The 23,593-nt window shown below is 44.6% G+C and overlaps 1 protein-coding gene and 1 long non-coding RNA gene across 2 annotated transcripts in view; one reads left to right on the top strand and one right to left on the bottom strand.

Moving 5' to 3' along the window:
* Nucleotides 1-395: 395 nt before the first annotated feature.
* Nucleotides 396-3,719, bottom strand: LOC110284614. The gene is made up of 3 exons (XR_002376966.2): nucleotides 3,543-3,719; nucleotides 914-1,123; nucleotides 396-687 (listed from the first exon to the last, which is right to left on the bottom strand). It is a non-coding gene; the product is annotated as an uncharacterized LOC110284614 (long non-coding RNA).
* Nucleotides 3,720-3,798: 79 nt separating this feature from the next.
* Me2 (malic enzyme 2) overlaps nucleotides 3,799-23,593 on the top strand; it is a 44,836-nt gene continuing 25,041 nt past the window's right edge. The window contains exons 1-5 of the mRNA XM_021150383.2: nucleotides 3,799-4,216; nucleotides 14,204-14,321; nucleotides 17,702-17,835; nucleotides 21,322-21,471; nucleotides 22,943-23,018. Coding sequence (XP_021006042.1) covers nucleotides 14,214-14,321; nucleotides 17,702-17,835; nucleotides 21,322-21,471; nucleotides 22,943-23,018 — 468 coding nt within the window. The 5' untranslated portion in view covers nucleotides 3,799-4,216; nucleotides 14,204-14,213. The remainder of the gene's footprint in view (nucleotides 4,217-14,203; nucleotides 14,322-17,701; nucleotides 17,836-21,321; nucleotides 21,472-22,942; nucleotides 23,019-23,593) is intronic.

Here is a 23,593-nt window from a genome sequence, read left to right as displayed (position 1 = left end):
TGATACTTTTGGAGAGAGTAGCCTTTTAGTCCCCAGTATTCCGGTGGTAAGTAAAATTCAACAATAGTTATGCTAACCTCATGGTCTTACTAATTCGGTGAAATAATTTTAGTATGTAAATGAGATTTGAAAAGCAATGTTCAGCAAAAATTAATGACCTAACAAAAGATAAATATTATTTCCTGAACATCACCTGTATGCCAGGCAGGGACTCTAAGTGAGAATTCTTTGCTTGTGCTTGTACTCCCTTGCATTGTGTTTCCCAATCCCTCCTGCCAATGCCTTCTGGGATAGGTAGGAAAAGTGCAGCTATCTCTGTCTGACAAGACAAAGGGGTTGTCCTAGGTGCCCTGTTAAAAGTCTGTGTGAAAGAGAGGGCACCAGTACTCAAATATACAAACTCCCAAAGTGAGCTCTTCCCTTCAAGGTAAACAAACTTGAAGATAGTCTTCAGGATTAAAGCACTTTCCAGAAACACAAACACATTGGAATCCAGTGACTCTTTCCTAGGGCATGTGCAGCAGGCTCCTTCCTCGTCTTCGCTCTGTTTAGAGTTGAGCCAGGCTTCTAGTCAAGGTCGTAAGCTTCTAGCTCCATTTAGTAGAGACTCTTCTCCTTTGGAAGTTCTTTCATTCTCTTAGGGACCATTCGGAAAGTGATTAAGCCCTGCTCAGCTTCCAACAGTTACTGTCCAGATGTAGAAAAAATATCTTGTTTGAATCACAATAATCATTCTTTTATAGAATATATCTTAACACCTGTTAGATGAAATTGAGAAGACAGGATCTTTTAATACCATGAATGGGACAGTAATATTTTGTTCTCTGTACCCCGACCCACTGCCACAGACAGCAGACCTTTTCATTTGTGTTTTTAAAATTCTGTACTAGTTACAGAGAAGGTGCTATGATACTGTTCCTGGGGAGATGTGAAGAAAGGTTGTGGTCGTTTGAATAGGAATGGCCCCATAGAATCATGAATTTGAAAGCCTGGACCACAGGGAATGGCACTATTCGGACCTGTGGTCTTGTAGTTGTGGCCTTGTTGAAAGTGTGTTACTTTGGAGGCAAGCTTTGAGGTCTCATGTGCTCCATCTATACTCAGTGTGGCACACTTCTGCTGCCTGCGGATTAAGACGTGGAACTCTCAGCTCTGTCCCCCGCACCATGTCTGCCTGCACACTGCCATGCTTCCCACCACAATGGCAATTGACTAAACCTCTGAATTCTAAGCCAGGCCCAATTAAGTGTTTTCCTTTATAAGAGTTGCCGTGGTCATGGTGTCTCTTCACAGGAATGAAATCCTAACTAAGACCAATGTCTACTCACTCCAGATACACAACTGATGACCGACCTAAGTAAGGACACCACAAAATCCAATTTGGTGAACCAATGAGCTTTACCGAGGTAACGCACAGCTGAGTTGCCAAAATCCCACACCAGCATGGTTGGCAGCAGGTGAGGAGACCTGGAGTTCACCACACAACCAGCAGGTAGCCCAGTAGGTTAGAGGGTATCTTCTTCCAGGCAGCTTAGCTGGCCCAAGCCTCTTCTGGGCCGCTCAGTTTGTCTGAGAGTTTGCTACACAGATAGGCTTATCTAAGAGTTCCTCTCAGTCTTTAGTGCTTACATGCACTTGTAGAGAGGGGCCTAGTGTAGCTAGTCTGCATGACAGAATGTTTTGCCTTTCTTTAGAAAAACTGCCACACAACAGTGAGTTCAAGGCCAACCTGTGAGAGCCTGTCTTGAGTCAAAAGTAAAAAAGAAGGCTAGGGATATAGTTCAGCAACAGAACGGCTGTCTAGTATGCCTGAAGCCCTGGGTTAAATCTGTATGGAAAAGCAAAAATGCCCACCTGTTTGCATTACTCCTAGAGATGCAGAGATGTGTAATGGTTCCTTTGTCTGTTTAAATACGAACCAGTGTACTCTAGTTCTATCTCCAGATAGAACAAATCTTCACCTTTGAAGTATTAACTTGTGAGGACTAGGGAGGTGACTCAGCAGATAAAAGACACAATGCAAAACCTAATGACGAGTTCAATTCCTTGATGTGAAAGGAAAGAACTGACTCCCATGGGTGTCCCCTGACTTCCAGGGCACGTGCCCACGCCTTCCAGATTCCTAAAGGCAAATATTAACAAGCTATCTCACTGTTATGCTACAAGTACTATAGAACCAAACCCAGTACCATGTGAGGATGGAATTTCTTGACCCTAGCAACACTGAATAGATTAGATTAGGTGTTTGATAAACAGTAAAGTCAAGAGTACAGAACTTTCTAAGGCTTGTGTATGTTTCATGATTTGTCAGTTACAAAGCAATGACCGCTTTACCATCTCAGGGATGAGAGCCTTCAAAGTAACTCTTGTCTACAGAAACGAGGGTTCTAAGAATTATGTCACTGTTCTTCAGAATGTTTGGGTACACAGAACAGGTGAGAAACCCCAGGTCTTCAGACTCTCGGTACTCTTCATCCCGGATCACCATCTTATGACACTGTGGTTGGTTTGTCTGGCTGGTTCCCTTTAACCACACTTCACACTCCATGCCCAGCCCTTTCCAAGAGTGAATGGTGTGTGTGTGTGTGTGTAGGGGTAGAGTGAGGGGACAGGAGGAAGAGGGAGAACAGCAGAAAGACTAGCTTGTTTGTATAATAACAAATCATTTAAGTTTCACTGGAAGGCATTTGACCAATCTCTTGGGGAAATCTGCAAGTCTGAGTGCATCAGGCAAATGGGCGCCTGTCTTCTTGACATTAGCAGACACTGCATTTAATAAGGACTCTATTGACCTCAAGCAAAATTAATTCTATTGTGACAGTTCTTTGCACAATAATCCTAACAGAGGGCAGACTGTGGAGGACAACAGAACTTCACTGATGAATTCATGACACTTGCACTTTGTAGCTCCTCCATTCAACTGGCCACACCTTGAGTTTCTGGCAGGCAGGGTTATGTCAGGCCACATTTGTTTCCTCTTTACTGCGGTGGTGACTCTAGCAGCCATGTCTATCATCGGTCATCTAATTGCAGTCTTTCCTCACGTGCCCCACCCTTCGGAGCCCTGTAACTGCTTTGAGGGGAACAATTCGTTTTCCCGTCTTCTCTTAAACGTTTCCTATACATTTCCATCACCTTTAATTTTCTTATTCTTTGTTGCCTCTTATTTACCCTTCTATCTTTTAAAATTACTGTTTCTATTCCTTAAGTGTAAATAGATTCCATTACAGTGAATAATTCCTAGCGATTACGGTTTCTGAAACAAAAATAAATATTCTCCAAAATCCTAGCTGAGAGTGGGAGCATATGTGGGAAGGGGTATGTGTGAGTGTGTGTGTGAGAGAGAGAGTGTGTGTGTGTGTCTGTAGGTTCCTTGCTGTTTTCAAGGATTCGAAGATGAACTCCTGTAGCACTTTCCCAGGAACACTTTATATTTACGGCGACGGTGGCAGCACTAGTGATTAGTAAATTCCCGGTAGGTCAGTAACTGGGCCAGCAGCCATGGACGATGGCACAGAATTTTACAGAAGATCTATACACACCAATAAATACTAATCAGAAAAATACGGCGCTCCAAAAGCGACGGATCTAGCGTATCTTGTGGTCTCTACTCTCCAATCTCCTACGTCGACCGCTTCTTCCTTCCTCCACGGGCGGTCCACGAGAACCCACACCATTATTCTCTCCTGTCTGCTGGACTGGGAGATTGGTACTCGCCGACCCAGCGTCGCGCCTGCGCACAACGTCTTCTCGCGTGAACGCCCTGCGGACCTGGCCGGTGATCGGGATAAGCCACCCTGCGCTATCCCATGGAGCCGAGTACAGCTCCCCCGAAGCACGTCCGTCCTCCCGCCGTCGGGGTCGCACGTGAGCTGATGCACGCGGCCTCAGAACAGTTAACACCCAGGAACCCGGCGCAGGAAGGTGCCGGAGAGGAACCGAGCCGAGGGCGGAACCAGGCCTGAGCCACGCCCCGCGCCAGCTCCGAGCTTCCTATTGGCCCGCGTCCCTGTCGGTCAGCCCGGCACCGGCCCGCGCCTCTTTCTCCGCTACCTCTGCGCGTGTGGGGCGGGTCCCCGGCAGAGCGAGCCGGAGCTGGCGCCGGCTGCCAGGAGCTCGCGGGAGGCTGGCAGGGTGGCGCCAGGGCCGAGCATCTCCGGCTGTAGCGCCGCGGCCTCTCTGCTTGCTGCACCACCTGGCACGGGCCAGGCGTCCGGTAAGGCGCGGAGCGGAGGGCCTGGCTCGGGGGTGGCCCCGGGCCTTTTCGCTCCGGGAACCGCTCGCGCGGCTTGTGTTCGCGCGTGCGGCGGGCCTGGCCCGTGGGCAGCGGGGCGGAGGGAGGGGCGCCGCGCTCTCTGGGATTCCGGGCTCGCTGGTGCCAGGACACCGCGCTTTCCTCCTAGGGCTCCAGCCAGGTGGATCCCAGACCTCGAGCATCCCAAGTCTCCTTTCCCTCTGCTCTTGGGAAAGACTTATTTTGTGGTTCAAACCCTCTTTAGCAAGATTTCTTTCCCAACCGAGCTCAGGGAGGCATAGGAGTTGGGATGTGTGCATGTGTGTGTGTGTTCCTTATTTTAATAGAAAGAGTTGTGGCAGGCGAAAGTTCCAAGATTGGCGTGGTTCTGTCCATTCTTATGAAATGGCATCTGTGCACCGGGATTGGCAGGTGACTCTTAACGCTTTTCCTAACCAACCCAGAGTCAGGTGTTGCGTTTGTTGTGGCTTTAGGGTCGACCGTATTTATTTATTTTTGGTACTGACGATCATTCTAGAAAATGAGCATTGTTTGTGGTGAGAAGCGTGATCAAAATAACTGATCTCAACCGAAGTGCACCTTTAGTATAACATTGGGTTCCTGGAATTATCCTCTTAATTGCTTGTGGCAATCACTTCTAAGCAAAGCAGTTAATATCGTTGTTATTTCTGCTGGTGTAGGAATTGTTAGCAACCAGTAGCAACACAGTTGTTAGAAATGGTGTGGGCACTGTTCTCTGAACAGGTTGCTTCCAGAATAACCCTTTTAGGTTAGTGCTGTTGTGTCCCAGCAAATACTTAAGAAGGTTAAGTAACTTATTTCTAGATGGGGGTCTCTAATAATAAAGGACTGGATTTAAGCTGACTTCATAGTTGTACTCTTAACCATGCATACTCCTTAAGCATTGTTTATGTTGTCAAGGGATTGCAAACTAATGTTTTATTTTTAGTTTCCAAATATTCTGGGAGTTAGAGGAGAAACACATCTTTCTAATAAATAAAAAAGTACATGTATCTTGTGTATGTATTTTATAACTCGCTGGCTATATATCTGCTACATGCTTTCCAGAAATTCAGGAAAACAGTTTGTAACTTTTTAAGACTGGACTTCTAAGAAATCCGGTTTGAGCTTAGATTTGCAAGCTGAGCCTGGCTCTTTTGTGTAGTAGTGAAAGCTTGAAAGTTAGACACAGAGGCCATAAATGATGAGATAATGCCTTCTCATCGTTAGGGCTGCTGGACCTGGCTTTTATTAGGTTTCCATTCCTTCTCCCCAAGCTGCTAATGAAGAAGCGACTGAGTTACATTCTTATAAGGAGTTTAGTAAATTTATGAAACGTACATTTCAAAGTGATAAGTGACTCACCATTTCAGGGCAGTGTTTTTATTTATTTAGTTGGTTGGTTTGTTTTTAGACAGGGTCTGACATCGCCCAAGCTGGCCTGGAATTGACTCCTGCCCAGGGATTCCCAAGCGCTTGAACACCTGAGCCTCCACACCTGCTCATTTTACAGGCTTTGTCCTTGTTTAAGTAAAAAGCTTTGTGATTCCGTTTATGCCTAATTTGTATTTAATTCCATTTTTAAAATTCTCATCTGTATTAACTTTTTATATTATGTTAATATAAAATTATAACTCATTGATTGTGAAGCAAACTTGTTATATTTGAGACACAAAGAAAACACAAATCCTTTGATCTTAGGGAACAAATCTGGGGTTAAAGTTATATTTGACTTCATTATTTTATTGAAGGTTAGCTAGTTTACTTGAAGGTAAATGCTTATGGCTGAAATATGCTTATATGGCTGAAACTGATCAATGTTTACAAATTTCAAAGTGACAAACACGTTACTTCTGTAGCTACTGCAGTATTTTCTGTTGTCTGGATCTCTGTGCTGTTCATATGGGTCCTTCCTGACCCGGATAGAGAATGAGGTATTTTAAGAGTTAATCTTGATTATCCTCATAGCCTCTTAATTTAGTCATTAAAAAATGTTGATGCAGAAACTCGCTGGCATTTAGAATGCAACTCCTGTCCAGGCTAGCCAGCAGCAGTGGTTATCCTTAATAAGGAGCGTTTATTATACAGCATTTCAATAAGCGTTATGGGTCTAATTTAAAGCTATCTTAATTTAAGTCTTCAGGGAGTGAAGGAAGCCCTTTGAGTCGTTCCTGCTCTGAACTTGGAGGAGAACTGAAACACAGGGAGGGTGTAACTTAACTACCAAATAGTGGGTATAGCAAGTGGCAAACCAAGGTTTAAATCCAGGCAGTATTGACTTCGGTGCCTGCCAAATGACCTTTCTTTTTATTGAAAAACCTTCAAGTCAGGCAGCGAAGCTCGTAATAAGATCGCAACATTATGTGTGCACATCCTCCGACACTCTGTGTGTTTCACAACTGGGCTTCCCTTTCCTTTCGTGTGTGTTGTATTTGTGTGTACTAAGTATGGAGGCCACAGCCGTCTCCCTCAGTTACTTCTCCATCTTAGTTTCTGAGACAGGATCTTTCACTAGTCCTCCGGCTGACCTTTGTCAAGACTGACTAGCAAGCCAGTCAGTTTCCTCGAGCAAGATCTGCTGCCTCAATCCCTTGACTCCTGGCACCTATGAAACTGGTTGCATGCACCTATGAAACTGGCTATAAGAGGATTTGAACTCAGGTCCTCATGATTGTGAAGGGAGCACCTTACTCATTGAACCCAAAACACAAGTGTTCTAATGGAGCGGTTGGTTCCTAGACTAGACTTTAATAATAGTTTTTGTTGTCGTTAAGTGTATCTGTAGAGGTATGTTATATATGTAGGTATTTGGGACCAGACATGAGATTGCCAGTGTTTCTTTAAGTTGAAAGCCTTAAAGACTACTGTAAATCCTGCTGTTTGGCAGGCAGGAGGGCTGCTGTGATTTTGAGATCCACCTTTTGTGATTAGTGACTTTAGGACCAACCTTTCGGAACATAGAACTGTGTCTTTAAGACAGTAACAAAAGCCCCTGAAAAGCTCACTGACCAACCCTGCCCTAAGAGATAGGATTTCACCACCAGAAAGGGAAGTCATAGTTCATAACAAAGACAAAGGATACAGTTAATATTATGAGCAATGCTATTATATTGTCCTAGTTTCTCCGTAGGTGGTCACAGGCCCGTGAAAATGTGACTGACCCCAGTGCCAATTCAGAGACCATTTATTTCTGATCTCCAGAGTGACTGCTCATGCTAAACTGGTAATTATCCGAGTCCACATTCAAGTTCAGGTCTCTAACTGCCAAACTTGCTCATTACATCAAGTCATGACCTCTGTTTTGTGAATAGTGTGAAAGGCCCTGGTCTCTAGTGGATAGCCTTTCCAGATGGTGACCAGCTCGTTTCTGTCTGGTAGCTGGGCGTGGTGGCGCATGCCTTTAATCCCAGCACTTGGGAGGCAGAGGCAGGCGGATTTCTGAGTTTGAGGCCAGCCTGGTCTACAAAGTGAGTTCCTGGACAGTCAGGGCTACAGAGAAACCCTGTCTCAAAAAACCAAAAGAAGAAAAAAAAAAAAAAAGATATGCATTGGCTTTACAGTTGAAGTATCTTCAGCTCACTTGAATCTGGGTTTGGAGCTATGCCTCTATTTAGAATATGGACTAATTTAAGAACTGGTTTTAGGCTGTAAACCCTGGATCTCACTAAAGCAAACTTGCAGTGGCCCCCAAAAGTTGGCAGAAAACATATAGTGACCCACGGTCAAAGATGTCTGCCATTTTCAAAAGAAAATGACCTCGGGTAAAAATTATGTCAGGAAAGAAACCAAAATTTGTTAAGCTGTTAGGTATGTATCTTAGTAGTAGAGACATTCAAATGATTTGTGAAGGGTCCTGAAAAGGTCTAGGAATATGTAATGAAACCAGAATTTTAAGTTATAAAATATGAACAGGCGAATATAAGAAGTGTTCAAGTAGACGTGTGGACAAATAAAGTGAAAAAAGTGCCCATCCACAACAGGTAATCAGGGCGGGGATGTAGAACACTGAGTTGGTAGAGCGCTTGCCTGTGTGCCTGGGTGCCATCTAGCACAGCAGATCTAGCCAGGTGGGGCAATGCCTTTGAGGTGGAGGCCGGAAGATTGGAGGCTTGAGGGCTGACATCTGAGACTTGTCTCAAAGAAAAGAAACAGAACACTAACGACATAAGAGAATTTAGGACACAGACATTGTTTAACTAGTAATTTTATTTGGAAGGACGGGATTAGGAGGGGAAGGAAATAACTACATGAAATTTGAAGAAACAAATGAATCTAACCAAAGTTTCAAGGGCGGTGGTTTGGAACATGAAGGGAAAGCCAGATCCGAAATCCAGACAGTAACTGTTAAGTGGGGTGAAATAGCGTGTGCCAGTTCCTGTCATTGAGCTGTCATGGTTTCCAATAAATTAAGTTGAAGGTAGGTGGAACTGTAGGTGTGATTCAAGGAAAAGCTGTTAGGTATGTAAATCCACTAATGAGGGCAGGGTTAACTTTAAGGTTATGGATTTGGTTTAAGAATCTATAATCTTTGGCTTTAGGCAGAAAGACTTACTTGATTTGGAGGTACAGAGTGCAGCCCTACTCCTCAAAACAGAGGGGGGAAGATCACAAAACAAAATAACCCTCTCTCCAAAAGACATGAGAGCTGGAAGGGGACTGGTGAGGGTCCTGGGATGGGAAGAGGATGAGAAGGTGTGTGTGTGTGTGTGTTACCAGAATGTATTACATACATGTGTAGAATGACAGTAGGTTTTTTTTTTTTTTAAAGATCTAAGGAAAGAAAGAAAAAAAATACCAGGGTCACATTCACATATCCTATGACTCTGACATGTATTTGATCTTTGTCTTGTTCTTTGCTGAGAGCTACAATTCTCGGAGTTTCTTGAGTGACAGGAATGTCACTTGTTGTTCTTGGTAAGACTTTTTGATCACACCATTTTATGTTAATGAGGTAACTTGGTGGTGTTCCTGGAGAGTTCCAGGATGGGACAGGGTGCTGCAGGGACCGGAGGGCTGGAACATTGAACCTCACCCCTGATCTCTGCCAAGGGTGGGGCTGGACATTAAGCTCTGTAAAACCTCCTGACTTAGAAGGGTTCATGCTCTCCTGGGTTGCCAAGTGCGTGGCAGAGCAGGGAAGGCTGCGCATCCTGTGTCTCTGAACTTTGCCCAGTCTATCTCTCCATCTTGCTGTTCATCTGCAGCCTTCCCATGTCTTATAACTAAACGGTAAATGTAGCAAGCCTTCCTCTGAGTACTGTGAACCATTCTACAAACTATTAAGCCCTTAAGGAGTGCTTGTTGAGAAGGACAGGTGACCGTCTGCTTGAGTGTGGGTCTTTAACCTGCTGGTTGGCACTATGTCTGTGCTATCACAGTTGAACGTAATCGTAGGGCACCTCTGTTACCTGCTGTAGAGTTGTTTGTATTGGAGTAAGTCCCTATATACACCTGCGCAGTCATTTGTTGTAATTTATAGGAGAGATGCTGTATCTTCATAGAATTGGTGGCTGAAATGTGGAAGGAGAGTAAGACATTTCTATAAATAAATACATAGTTTTCTTCCTTAGTTGTTCTATAGGATATAAAATAAGTTACAGTGCTTGTGTCCAGAGGAGTGGGGAGCTGCATAGGAGGCAAAACAAAACCATTCACTGTTCTCTTAATGCTGTGTCTTCCGTTTCCAATGTGTAAATGAAAAGTACATTTAAATCTGAAGAAATGAGGCTATTTGACTTCTGGGTCTCCGGGCTTTGTGATCTTCAGACAGTAAACTTAGATATTTAGGTTATGTACAAATAAAATTAAAATTTTAGGAATGATAAAAAATTTTGTGAATGCCAGGTAGTGGTGGCGCACACCTTTAATCCTATCACTTGGGAGGCAGAGGCAGGTGGATTTCTGAGTTTGAGGCCAGCTTGGTCTACAGAGTGAATTCCAGGACAGCCAGGGTTATACAGAGAAACCCTGTCTGGAAAAAAACAAAAAGAAAAAAAAAAATTACGTGAAGTAAAAATTGAAAAATCAAATTGTCTTGTGTTCTCTCTGCTCTCCGTCTCTCCAGATTGTAATTACGTGTTTATGTTTGTACATTTGTTTTCAGTGTTTTATTCCTGTTACACATGTACAGTCTTCACTAAACACAGAACTCTGCTTCCATCTATAGACTTTTGCCAGTTTTTCTCACTTAAAAGAAACCACAGCTGCATTTTAATCGTGCCATTTTAATTGGATCATAGATGGTCTTTGAGGGCCCCAACGGGTCACTTAGGAAGATTTTGATTGTTAGTTCTCCCTCCATCATCCAGTTTTCTCTTCTCACCACTGCCTCTCTTCTCAGCTTAGATTTCCTCCCTACAGTTGAACAAGTTCCTGTCTGCCTTGGTCTTTTATGGACAGTGATTTTTCACTTCCTCCAAGAAGGAAACCCTGTTCACAGGTTCTTCTCTCTGCCTTCCGAACCTTTCACACTTTGTTTAGAAGTTCCTTGTATCTATGACTCTGTAAAGCGATTGAAACACTGGTGCAAGCCTTCATCTTTGCCTTACGCAAGCGTCAGCAGGATGGGAGTGTGTTGGTGGGGGCTGCGGGTGTCAAGCAGATGCCCGGGGAACATTTTCTTTCAGTTTCTGGTGCAAGGCAGAAAACAGCTCAAAAGAGTTACTTACACGGCCATGGAAAACTCACCTTATTTGAATTTGCTGATCTCTGGACTGAAATATTTGTAGAAATAATTCAGAAATGCTGCTGGCTTCCAGGCCCACAGCGTGTGTGTGCTAGTTAAATATGTGTGGGAGATTTTCTTACCTTTTTTGAAAAGATAATTTATTTTTATTTTATGTGCACTATGCCTTCATGTGTCTGTGTGAGGATGTTTGATCTTGGAGTTACAGAGAGTTGTGAGCTGCCGTGTGTGTGTGTGTGTGTGTGTGTGTGTGTGTGTGTGTGCTGGGAATTGAACCCAGGTCCTCTGGAGGAGTATTCAGTGCTCTTTAACCATCAAGCCATCTCTCCAGCCTGCAGGTGGGAGATTTTCTGTCCTCCAGATGACAGGGTTTGTAGCCTCTGCAGCAGGGTCCAGCAACCTTTTTTAGGTAAGGAACCAGTGAGTGGATAGTTCAGGCTTTCTGAGTCACATGTGTTTTATGTATGTGTGTGTATATATATATGTATATATGTGTATACACACACACACATGTTGTAACCCTATAAAACTGTGAAGCCCATTCTCAGGCTAAGGACCCTGTAGAACAAACTGGCCATGCATAGTCTGTTGCTTTTAGAAAAGCATCTTTGATTGCCAACCTACACTAAATACCATAAAGCTGTATTGCTTTGTCAATAAAACAGTGTAGTCTTGAGATACTTTGAAGCCAGTGTCTTCTTTGATGGTAAAATTTAATGTGTGGTATGCATTTTTCTTCACTAGAGAATTCCTATTGTTTTGGGATCATCTCCCGTGGGAAGCAGGAGGAGACCAGAAACTGGGAGGAAAGGAAATCCAAGAACACCGTACTGTCCCTGTAGCATCTGTGAAGGCTGGAACGAGAGCTTTATTCTATTTTATGGTTGTTCTTTAGGAATTTTTTTCTTTAAGTTGGGCCAGCTGTGTTTTGTTTTATTGCTTGGTTAAGCACCCCGTTGGCTTTGAACTTCTGCTTAGCAAAGGATCTTCCTGTTCGGTAGGAAGCTTGAAAAGGAAAGTGGAGAAGTGAAGACTTTCCATAACACCACCATCTAGACATTCAGGGGCTGTGTTTCAGCCCTCCATGTAGCTTCATAATTCCAGCTTTGTATGCAGTGCCATTTCAGCCTTCTTTAAGGGCTTATAATAAAATCAATGGTTATTTCAACGTTTGCGGGCATGCTGGACACTACTATATACGTTTCTTTTTTGAAGTAATTTCAGATGTATTTTGCACATGTGTCATACCTTTTCCACCTGTAACTTTGTAATATGCATTCAAAATGGAGTATGGTACTTGTGGTTACTGTATATTTGCTTTTTTTGTTGTTGTTGCTGTGATCAAAGCCTGGACAAAGAACCTTATAAGGAGAGGGCTTTATCCTGGGTAAGGACCATCCTGGCAAGAAAACATGGCAGAGTTCACGACAGCAGGAGGAGCTTGTGGCTGGGACCGAGGGAGCCGAGGGAGATGAAGGCTGGCTTCATCTGTATACACCTTTTGTTTGTTTGGTTTTTGGTTTTTGTTGTTGGTGGTTTTTTTTTCATCTTCTTCTTTTTTGGTTTTACAAGACAGGGTTTCTCTGGTAGCCCTGGCTGTCCTGGAACTCACTCTGTAGACCAGGCTGGCCTCGAACCCAGAGATCCGCCTGCCTCTGCCTCCCGAGTGCTGGGATTAAAGGCGTGCGCCACCACCACCGCTGGCTGGCTGTTTGTTTTTTTTTTTTGTTTTCGTTTATGACCCTATCCCTTGCCATGGTGTCATCCAGAAAGAGTAGGGCTTTCCCACTGAACCTTTCTGGAAATGGGCTCACAGATACCTAGATGAGTATCTTCTGGGTGATTCTAATTTCAGTCAAGTTGACAGTGAAATGTAGCCAAGTTTCCAAGGTCAGGAAGTATAAATGTCTCCCGTCAGTAGTGTAGCTCCCTATTTGTCAGCTATCTCGGGGATACCCTGTATTTATTGATTCATTATGCACCCTAATCCCACTTCTCTTCCTGTCCTTTGTGTCTGCACTTGGCCCTTGTGACCTCCCCTCAACACTCAAGAAGAAAAGAAAAAATTAAAATAGAAAAAAGAACCCCCAAAATGAAAACAAAAACCTTCCTGTGGATGCTGCAGTGTGTCACTCAGTATATACACACACCCTTTTGTCTACACATCTTTACTTGCAGCTGTTTGTTGCATTGAGTCATTGGTCTGTAGAATGGGCCTCTTAATGAACTTCATTCAATAGTAGTGCATCAATGGGGTAGGTGTTGGGGTGAGCCGACTCAAAGCCCTGGATCTGGGCCTTGGGTGGAAGCTGAGTCGGTCAGCCTGCCAGCTCTTCCTCACACCACCAGGGAGGGTTCTCCAGCACTGCCCTGATGGGGTCAGCTCTCAGGCTCTCCGGCAGCTCACCAGCACCCACACCTCCAGGGTCAAGCTCTACTGGGCTGCTCAGGAGAGGTGTAGGGCCTGCCTTCCCCAGCGCTGCAGCCTTTAAGGAGTCAGGCCAGCTCTGCACTACCCTTGGATATCACCGTGATCCCAGGCATCAGAGACGTCCATGTGATCTTTGGTGGTAAGATAGGCCATGGACATTGATACAGACTCCTGTCTGGATTCAGATCCAAACATGGCCGTCAACACAGGCCGGTGTTTCGCCATGGCCTCAGGTGACAGGGCAAGCTTCTCACTTGAGGCTGTTCCTCCCCACCCTTGAGTCTCCCGTTCCTCCCCTCTTCATAGTGCTGAATCCATCCCGCTTCTCTCACTCCCCTCTCTCCATCTGTCTCTGTGTGGGTTTTACTGCTGTGAACAGATGCCATGACCAAGGCAACCCTTATAAGGACATTTAATTTGGGCTAGCTTACAGGTTCAGAGGTTTAGTCATTATCATCAAGGCAGGAACACGGCAGCATCCAGGCAGTCATGGTGCAGGAGGAGCTGAGAGAGAGTTCTACATCCTCCTTTGAAGGCTGCTCTCAGAATACTGGCTTCCAGGCAGCAAGGATGAGGGTCTTAAAGCCCACGCCTACTCCAACAGGGCCACACCTTCTAATAGCACCACCTTCTGGGCTGATCATATACAAACCATCACACCACCACATACTTGCATAAAGTAGTGGCTCCCGCTGCCGGTGGGATGCCTTCTCTCTCAGTGATGCCTTAAAACTGAAGCATTTTTCAGTACGCAGCGAGCATCCACATTTGCTTTTGAAAATGCTTAAGGTGTGTGGCGCTGTGTGGTGCTTACCGTTGCGTTGTCTTCCAGGGGAGAGAAGATGTTTTCCCGGCTAAGAGCTGTTACCACTCCTTGCACCTTGACCTGCCGCCGAGTGCACCTGAAGGAGAAGGGCAAGCCACTCATGTTGAATCCAAGAACAAACAAGGTTAGTAACGTCAACAGCGCTAACATGGCTTGTCTTCCTGGTTAGGCAGGGCTGTGTAAGGCTTGAAGATTTTGCATTCAGTAGCTCTGTAGCAGCGCCAACTGAGTGAGGCCTTTTGGGGCGAGTTGCCTGTTGTATGCAGTACGTATCTTTTCCATTGGGCTGTTTCATCCCTTCTAAGTCTTACTCTTGACAACTTTTACTATCAGAAAAGGCTTGACTGCTTCCTAGTGCTAGGTGAGGGCAGTAAAGCAGCATTAGTATGAGAACACCTCAGAGGGGTGCTCTGGCCAGGACCTTTGGCAAGAGGGTTAGGTAGCTTTACCTAGCTTCAATCAGGAAACTCACCTGGGATGATTAGACCTTTGGTTGATTGGGTAAAACCTTGAAATGAAACCCTTATTGACCTTCCAGCTCACACCCATCGTTTTGGACGCAAATCATTGCATATATTTTTGGCCATTAATTCAGCAAATGCTACAAAGGAGAAATTGCCTTGACTTTTAGATTATCACTAGTAGGGCAGAAGGCATCAGTGGAAGATCCAGCCAGGCATGTCTTCATCTTTGTGTAAGCTGGGCTGAATAGGCGAATCCTGTTCAGTATTTAGTAGTCATATTAAATACTAAGCAGGATCTACAGGGCAGGACTCTGGGTTTGACTCCAGTTCGACACTGGCATCTGAATAATCTCTCTTGGCAACCCACCTCATGCATTCTGAAAAGACTGGCGGAGCGGTAGCTCCTGCACGTCGATGCTTCAGATGGAGAGAGTGAAGCGGGCCTGGACATGCTCTGCATAGTGCCTGCCTGGCATATGGTTAAGGGTCTGGCAGTAATGGTGGGGAATAGTTCAGGGATGGAGTGCGTGCTACCAGGTTTCTGGATTCAGTACTTAGCACCACAAAAATGACGTGAATAAAATGCAACCCTGGGTAAATATATACACAAAATAGCTTTGAAATATAATTCTGAAGAGATATTTCTTAGAAAAAGCTTGTGAGATGACACAGAGATTGTCACAGTGAATGAAGTACACCTTTTGGGAAGTGGTGCATTGAGATTAGAGGTGTGACCTATTTTAAAAGACTTGCCATAAAAAATTTTGCCAATCTTTTATTTTTATTATTATTGTTTTTTATTATAATAAAAGAAAAAAATAGGAGCTGTTTAGTATAACGTGTTTATGGGAGTTTCAGGCCTGCAAAGGAAAGTTAGGTACGGGACTCCTCTCGTTAGCATGCTTGGTACTGGCCAGAGAATTGCACAGGCCACCAATTAAAGGAAGCTTAGTGAAGGAGGTCCCTTCTGGTTTTTCTCTTGACGCCAAATATCACTTGCTCTTTAACCTGTCACTCGTTTCCAGTGCAGGACCAGAGCTGTAGTGTCATGGAAGAGAGCCAGCATAGCATGCTTGGAGACTCTGGATCCAACGGCCAGACACATTACAAAGCAAGCCCGAGCTGAACACCAGGGGCCTTTGACATCAGCGTAGACAGGAGAGTCCTCCTCCGTCTCTGAAACCTGGCAGCTTTTAGCCCCTGTCCCTCTGGCATCACCAGTTTTTTTCCTGTTCTGCTGCTTTTCCTATCTTAAGATCATGTTTCCATAAGTTTGTATCTTTTTATTTCCTGTTTCTTTGCGGCAATTACCATTCTCTACTTTGTATCTTTTTAAATGTCTTACAGCAGCCATATTGTGAATCTGTTGGGTTTACTTATTTTACTTGTGTGTGTGTCTGTCTGTCTGTCGGTGGATCTGTGCATGTGTGTGTAGGTGCTTGCAGAGGCAACAGTGTCAGAATCCTCGGAGCTGTTACAGGTGGTTGTGAGGCTCCTGGTGTGGGTGCTGGGAGTTGAACTTGAGTTCTCTGGAGAGCAGCAAGTCCCCTCAACTGCTGACCCATCCCTCTAGCACACTCTGCCTGGCTTCTTAGACTGACAGATGTTTTCTTTTCTCTCTCTTCTTTCTTTCTCCTTGTCTTCCAATCCCAGCACTGGGCCCTGTACATGTTAAGCCACCCTCTGTCACTGAGCTATGTCTCAAGTTCTACTTTATGGTAACATTTAAGTGTGTGTTTTTGTTACATGTATCTAATGAAGTCTCTGGTTAGATTGGAGGTCAGCTAAAGATTCAGCAAAGCCTTAAATGACTGGAGCTAGAACCGTGCAGTCTCGCATGCTTCCTTTCCTAAGGGCTCCGTTGCATGGTGTGTGCAGGCCCATACCACTGAGCCAGCGAGCAGCCCCTGCTCGAGTAGCCTGCAGGTTTGCTTCTAGTTCTTCTGAGTCTTTGCAGGATGTTGTCTTCCCCCAGATACAACAGAGCTTTTCAGAGCCTCACTCCTGTGGGCATTTTATTACCTAAGCTTTTTCCTATTCAGCTTTCTGTTTAGCTTTTTGTTTGCTCTGGGCATCATACAGTGTTTGAAGCATTTGCCTGAAACCGAGGCCAGCCGCTTTTCCTGGTAAAATGCTCCTTGGTCGTTGTAAGCCTTTAGTTATTTTCCAGAACTAAGAGAAAAGTTGATCATTTGGCTGATGTTCTCAGCCCTTTTATGGAGGAAAGATTTTTAGAAATCTACACCCAAGCATTTTTGCTGGGCTCATTTTAATATAATTTATCCCCACAGCTAAAAAGTGGAAATTGAATGTTCAGACATAGACTAATTTTTGACTGCATATTCTTGGTTTCATTTATGTGTTACATGCATCTGACCGTGATATGAGGTCTTATGAATGTTTTCTAAGCACAGTGGGTTAACAGTGTGCTTTGATTGGCAACTCTGAAGTATTCATGGTATGGTATGGGTATACCATAGATTGCTTATTGCACAGAGATGACTTTTATCTAGTCTGTGATCTAGGGAGCACTGTTAGAACTGCTCGCTGTTACATACCTCTGCATTCCCTAGCTATCTGGATATTTCTCTGGAATGGCTATGTGCAGGTCATATTGCTTAATTACAAATGTGTGTGTTAAAGTATTTAAGTGTAGCCAAGGTGGTAGTGCATGCCTTTAATCCTAGCACTAGAGATGCAGAGACAGGCAGATCTCTTGAGTTCGAGGTCTGCCTAGTTCATAGAACAAGTTCCAGGGGTATGCAGAGACTCTGTATTGAAAAAAACAAGCAAGACATATGGGCTGGATCCTTAGGCCGTTTTCCAGAATCTTACACTAGATGACATTTCTCTGTGAGAGGTAGGTAACTCTTTGCATATGCTCATCAGGATGTGATGTCATCCGCCTCAAAGCATTTTGAAATTCCTGGAAAGTGTATTTTACTTTTCAGAATTTGCACTTGAATTGTGTTTTAAAGGACAGTGCTATTGCTGCTGTAGTTACTACTAATTTTAATTCTTTAATTCTTTCTGTTTTTAGGGGATGGCGTTTACGTTACAAGAGAGACAAATGCTTGGTCTTCAAGGACTTTTACCTCCTAAAATAGAGACACAGGATATTCAAGCCTTACGATTCCATAGAAACTTGAAAAAAATGACTAGCCCTTTGGAAAAGTAAGAGTTGATTGGCGTCTGATTTTTATGTTGGCAGCCTTATTTTAGAATCGTGGTGTGATGATAGCACAGGATATGTGCACTCCACACAGTGACGTCACATAGTGACGCTGTTCTTTTGTCGCTTTGCTCCGGCGATGGTCGCGTCCTGTCACTTTACGGTGCGCTTGCCAGGGATCACTGTGGTGGAGTTTGGCAGGAGTAAGTTGTGTGCCACCGATAATTACTTGCGTTCACACTCTGTGTGTGATGAGAACATTGGCAACACGAGGTATCATCTCATTTGCTCACGTCTCATTCCACAGCGTTCACTGATCTCCCACATTGTGTGTGACACTCTGCTAGTAGATGGCATCCAGGGATAAGTGGCTACATCTTCCAGTAGAGACTGTACATTTTTTAAAAAGATTTATTTATTATATATGAGTATAATGTCACCGTCTTCAGACACACCAGAAGAGGGCATCAGATCTCATTACGTAGATGGTTGTGAGCCACCATGTGGTTGCTGGGAATTGAACCCAGGACCTCTGGAAGAGCAGTCAGTGCTCTTAACTGCTGAGCCCTCTCTCCAGCCCTGAGACCATACATTTTTGAGATTGTATAGGACATCGAATAATGAGGAAATGGTCTTTTACAAATAGGTTCCATCTGTCGACAACTAACCTGCGCCCTTGATAGCCCCGTAAGTAGCATATAGTCCCGCCTTCTAGGTGTTGAGTTGCGGATAGCTAAGCTGCGACTGTTCTGTCTAGACTGCAGTGGATATTACTGTAGAAAAACTGCACATGTGGAATCTATCCTGAAAGCATGAGATGCGTGGGGCCCAACTCGAGGAACCAGATAAAACTTCCCGGAGGATGGAATATCTGAGCTAAAGTGTAAAGTGTGTTGTTGTTAGCAAAGCATCAAAATGAGAAAGGACAAGGAATTCAGGGCTGACTGAATCTGTTGCAGTCCATGTGAACACTGCTGGCCTGTGAGAGGAGTGTCAGTGTTGCGGCAGGACAAGAGAGTTGCACTGAGAAGCGGGTGGGCGGGAAATATAGTCTACCCCAAAGAAGCTCGAGTGGAAAGGAGGAAAGACACTGGACTATAAAACACGTGGACCTCTGCTTTAAATAGTCTCACACGTTGACTATGTTCATAGTTGCACAGTACAGAGTCCTGAGAAACTGCCACAGCAGGTTTGCAGAGGAAGGCATAGGCTCAAGGGCAGAGGTAGAAAGTCTCCATTAATCCAGAGGGAGATAAATACAGATGTTACGGGTAAGGATGCCAGTGATGGCTCTCAACGTATGCCTGGTGGTTGGGGTTTTCTTAGTGAAACAGAATGTGAACATCCCAGATAAAATATGGAAGGGCTAAGGTCAAGCTGAGAAAGCCTGTCCTGTCAGGAAGAGCCACTCGGTTAGGAAGTAAAGCCCCTCCAAGGTAGGTTAGAAAAGAGCAACCCTGGTGCTGTGGTACAGCACACCCACTTCTCACCTGTTGCAGCACTTGAGAAACTGAGGCAGAAGGAGCAGGAGCAGATGCAGAGGAAGAGCCTGGGCTACATAGTGAGACCCAGCCTGGACAGACAGGGTGAGGGCAGCCCCTGGAGGCCTTGTGGGAGGGTCTCGTCTGCTGTGCTGCTGTGCGCAGCCGTGTTCTTTTCTACAGAAAAGGAGAACCGTAGTGTTCACTAGGCGTTGGCATTGTTCCAGGGCTCTCACTGTAAAGTGGAGTTCAGCCTGCTTGTCTGGAGTTGAGTGTGAGATTGGGGATGGGGACACACGCTCTGGTAGGGTTGTGCAGTGGTAGAGATGCGTGCAGCTGTAAGCAGATGGTAAGGGATTGCTCAGAGTGAGGGAAGTGACCCTGAGACTCACAGTCATAGATGGGCCGTAACTAGACAAAGCGGGAGCCATGGAAGTGCTGGGTAGGGAGTTCAAACCATTAGGAAGTGAGGCCGTGAATAGCTAGTGTAATAATGACTAGGTAAGGTAAATGGTCAGGCTGTGGCCAGTGTGGAGTTGAGGGCAGCTGTCGGCCCTAGGCTTTCAGATCACTGAGAGGCAAACACAAGTGTGACTAAAGGTGAGAGCAGTTGCCTGAAGAGGCCCAGCAATGTCCCAGCTTCCCGCCCATGCCCGATGGACCATCTGTTTCTCTTCTTTAACCCTCTTGTGCTTTTCTTTCAGAAAGCTGGGTTTTGTTTTGTTTTTTGTTTTGTTTTTAATTTTATAGCCTGGTTGCTTTTGGTTCTTTCCCTCCAGTGAGAAGAAATCTTCTATCATATTCTACCTATGTATGTCATCTTTGTTCCCAGGAGCAATGCAGTTCGTTGACTGAGTGCTCTACTTATGTATTCACCCAGTAAAATATAGAAATACAGAAGTCTTAGCCTAAGATGGAGTTATAGTCTAACAAACCATTTGTAAATTGAAAATATTACAAGGTGAGTGTGTGTTTAGTACACCCAACCTACCAATACAGCTCAGAAGCCCAGTCCATTTCAAAGCAAATTCCTGACCTTTGGTTGCGTGGCTCCCTGGAAGCCGAGGCTCACTGTAGCTGCTCAGCCTGAGAGAGAACATTTGCACATAGCCTACACAGGTATCCTCTCTTACCGATGAGCACTCCCTTAGGGTGGGCCAGCTTAGAATTAAAAACAAAACAAAACAAAGCAGTATAAAAGCAATGTAAGTTGAATACACAAGAAGTCATACAGTAGTGTGGGTGCAGAACACAGAAAGTTGAGTGGAAGTGGGGGGTAGGAGAGGGGACTGGCCTCTCAGCTACATTAAGAGACAAGGGTAAGAGACTGTTCTGAGGCCGTATGGCTCCCAGGGAAGAGTTAGACATAAGTCAGTGTAGAGGAAGTGAGGAGGATTGGAGCAGGGAAAGAAAGCTGTATTCAGACTAGTTAGTGCTTTAGACTGGATATGGGGGAAAGAAATGGCCATATTTGAAGGACACCTGCAGCTGTATGCTTTAGGCCTCGATGATCTATACCGGATTGTGGTAGAGAAAGGTAGGAGAAACTAAGAATGGCCTCCGGTTGGACGCGTTCTGTCTCTGTGTTGTTTCTGCTCCCTGTATGGAAGAATGCTTAAAACACAACTAGATTCTAAACCCTTTACCATGGGACTCCAGGCCGCACCTCTGGAGTCACCACTGCCTTTAACTTCATTGTCATTTACGTGGACGCCTTCTGTTGACTCCTTAGCATTTCCAGGCCTTTGTTCAAAGGGTTAGCTGCTGTTTCTCTTGTTAGCAGCTACCATTTCAGTATGTCTGTGTCTTGCTAATTTTTAGTTCTGAGTGTTATAGAATTATAACTTAGGGTTTTGGTGTGGTTTCTTTAGTGAAGGGGGTGTGTGTGTGTGTGTGTGCGCGCGTGCATGTGAGCTCAGTTTTAAACATTTAGGTTGACTTTCAAAGGTCGAAATTTCCAGTGTGATGTAGGCTAACTTGGATGTGATTTGCTGTGCTTAATTTCAGATACATTTATATAATGGGCATCCAAGAAAGAAATGAAAAACTGTTCTATAGAATACTGCAAGATGATATTGAAAGTCTGATGCCAATTGTGTACACACCAACAGTTGGTCTTGCCTGTTGTCAATATGGGCACATCTTTAGGAGACCTAAGTAAGTCTTATTTTTAAATACAAATATATATTGATTATTATGTAATAAAAGAATCATTCTGTGACATCTAATTAGATTTCTTGTATATTACAATATTATCCAGCCAGGTTTTTTGCCTCATTAAAGCCCAATTTGTATTAAAAGATATTAATAAAAAGTCAACATGTTCACATCTTGTTTTTGTAGAAACAGCTCACTTAACCAGCTCCTGATCGTTACTGCCATTGTTGGAGGAGTTGTGTGGTAGCTGTTTTTCTTCTCCTCCCCTAGAACCGTAATTACTGTTAAGCCTTTTGGTAGTTTGCCAGGTTGGGATTGCGTCTCATTTATCAGCTTTAATTTCTGATGCTTCTCCTCTTCCCCTTTAAAAGAAAAATTAGCTTTTTTTGAATTTCAAATTTCAGACTGTTCGACTTTATCAGACATTTCAGTAGGAAGAGTTTTGCTCCCCGGGCCACTCCCTCAAGTCCTTGAGTGAGCACATGACTGGTTGTCAGCCAAGGATGACTGATCCTGTTGGAAACCACTGACAGGGAGTAATGTGCTGGATCTAAGACTATTTTTTATCTGAGTTTTTCTGCCCCTTCTGATCTGTTGTTTACCTTAACCCTTGTTTTTTTTCCCACGGCGAGCTCATGCATTGATATCAGTGTAGGCATCCAGACAGGGCTGAGCATGACCCTCAGCCCCCGCATCTCATCTGAAGGCTCCTCTCAACTTCACAGTGCATAAGATGCATCCGTTGAGTTATTTAAAAGGCTGACCCCTGCCAGCTTTCTCCCCACAAGACTCCAATGAGGAAGCTCTGGCAGCTGAAGTTAGCCAGCACCCTGTGTGCTTATGTGTCATGCACTCCCTGGCAGACACTGAAAAGCCCTGTTTAACCTAACCCATATGGTTCTGTCACCAACGTATGTAAAACACCTCCAGGAGGTAACCTAGCACATGTGTGCGTTCTTGTTAGAAAGTGTCTCTCAGCTCAGGTTAGAGGAGCAAGGAAACTGGAAGCGTGCTGCCCAGCCCTCCCCCTCAGGGGGTCTGGGTCTCTGGCAGGCGTGGGCTCAAGTGTAGCTCAGAATGCCCCTACTGTGACTCTGGCTTGCACCTCGGATGAGGACTGACCCAAGATGAGATGCTATGGGGCAGAGATTTGGATGATGCCATGAATCCACTGTACTCAGCGTAGGAATATTTACTTTATTTCCCACCTGGATGGTTATAATGTGGACACATTTCTCTTTGGGGATAGTAATCACATCAGTTAACAATAATCTTTGTTATAGCTGTTCGGTAAGCAACGTAATTATCACTTGAAAGAGTTGAAATGTTTGGAGATAAATCAGTGCTTGGAAATTAAACCGTATCTTGATTTTTATCAAAATATTAAGTATCCCAATTATGGACAGAAACGTAGAAGAAAAAAAACCAAAAAACTGTCATGAAATGCAAAGGTGTTTTTGTTCTGTTGCAGGGGATTGTTTATTTCAATCTCAGACAGAGGTCATGTTAGATCAATTGTGGATAACTGGCCAGAAAATCATGTTAAGGTACTAAGAGCATACCCTCCCTTGCACAATGTCTCCTTTCCCTTGTAAGTCAACTCTGCACTGCCACGGACCAGCTTTCCCGTTGCTCTGCTTACTTATACTATGAACATGCAAACGGATGCTTTGTGTCTGAGGAGATGCTGCGAGCATCATTCTGAGGTGGATCCCCGGGGCCGTGCTTGGCCCCGAGAAAGACACTGACACCAGTGTATAGGGCGAGCCTGGGCATAGCCCCCCACCCCCACCCACTGCTTGACTTTCGCTGTAGAGAAAATCAGATGTTCCACCAGTGTGCTGGTGCAGATCTAATCCTTACGATACACTTGATCCCTTGGCAGGTAAGGGCAGGAGGGTCGGAAGCTTGAGTGTAAGGCCGCCCCGGGACACGTGAGACCCTGCCTCAAAGGGAAGGAGATGACATAAGTTCTGCTTGGTAGTTATGTGTTCTCGCGCTCTCTCTCACTCTCTCTCTCTCTCTCTCTCTCTCTCTCTGTCTCTCTCTCTCTGTCTCTCTCTCCTTTCTATCTCTCTCTCTCTCTCTCTCTCTCTCTCTCTCTCTGTCTCTCTCTCTCTCT

Source organism: Mus caroli, chromosome 18, assembly GCF_900094665.2.
Source record: "Mus caroli chromosome 18, CAROLI_EIJ_v1.1, whole genome shotgun sequence".
NCBI lineage: Eukaryota > Metazoa > Chordata > Mammalia > Rodentia > Muridae > Mus > Mus caroli.
Note: the sequence above shows the minus strand (reverse complement) of the source record. Positions and strands in the feature narration are given on the sequence as shown.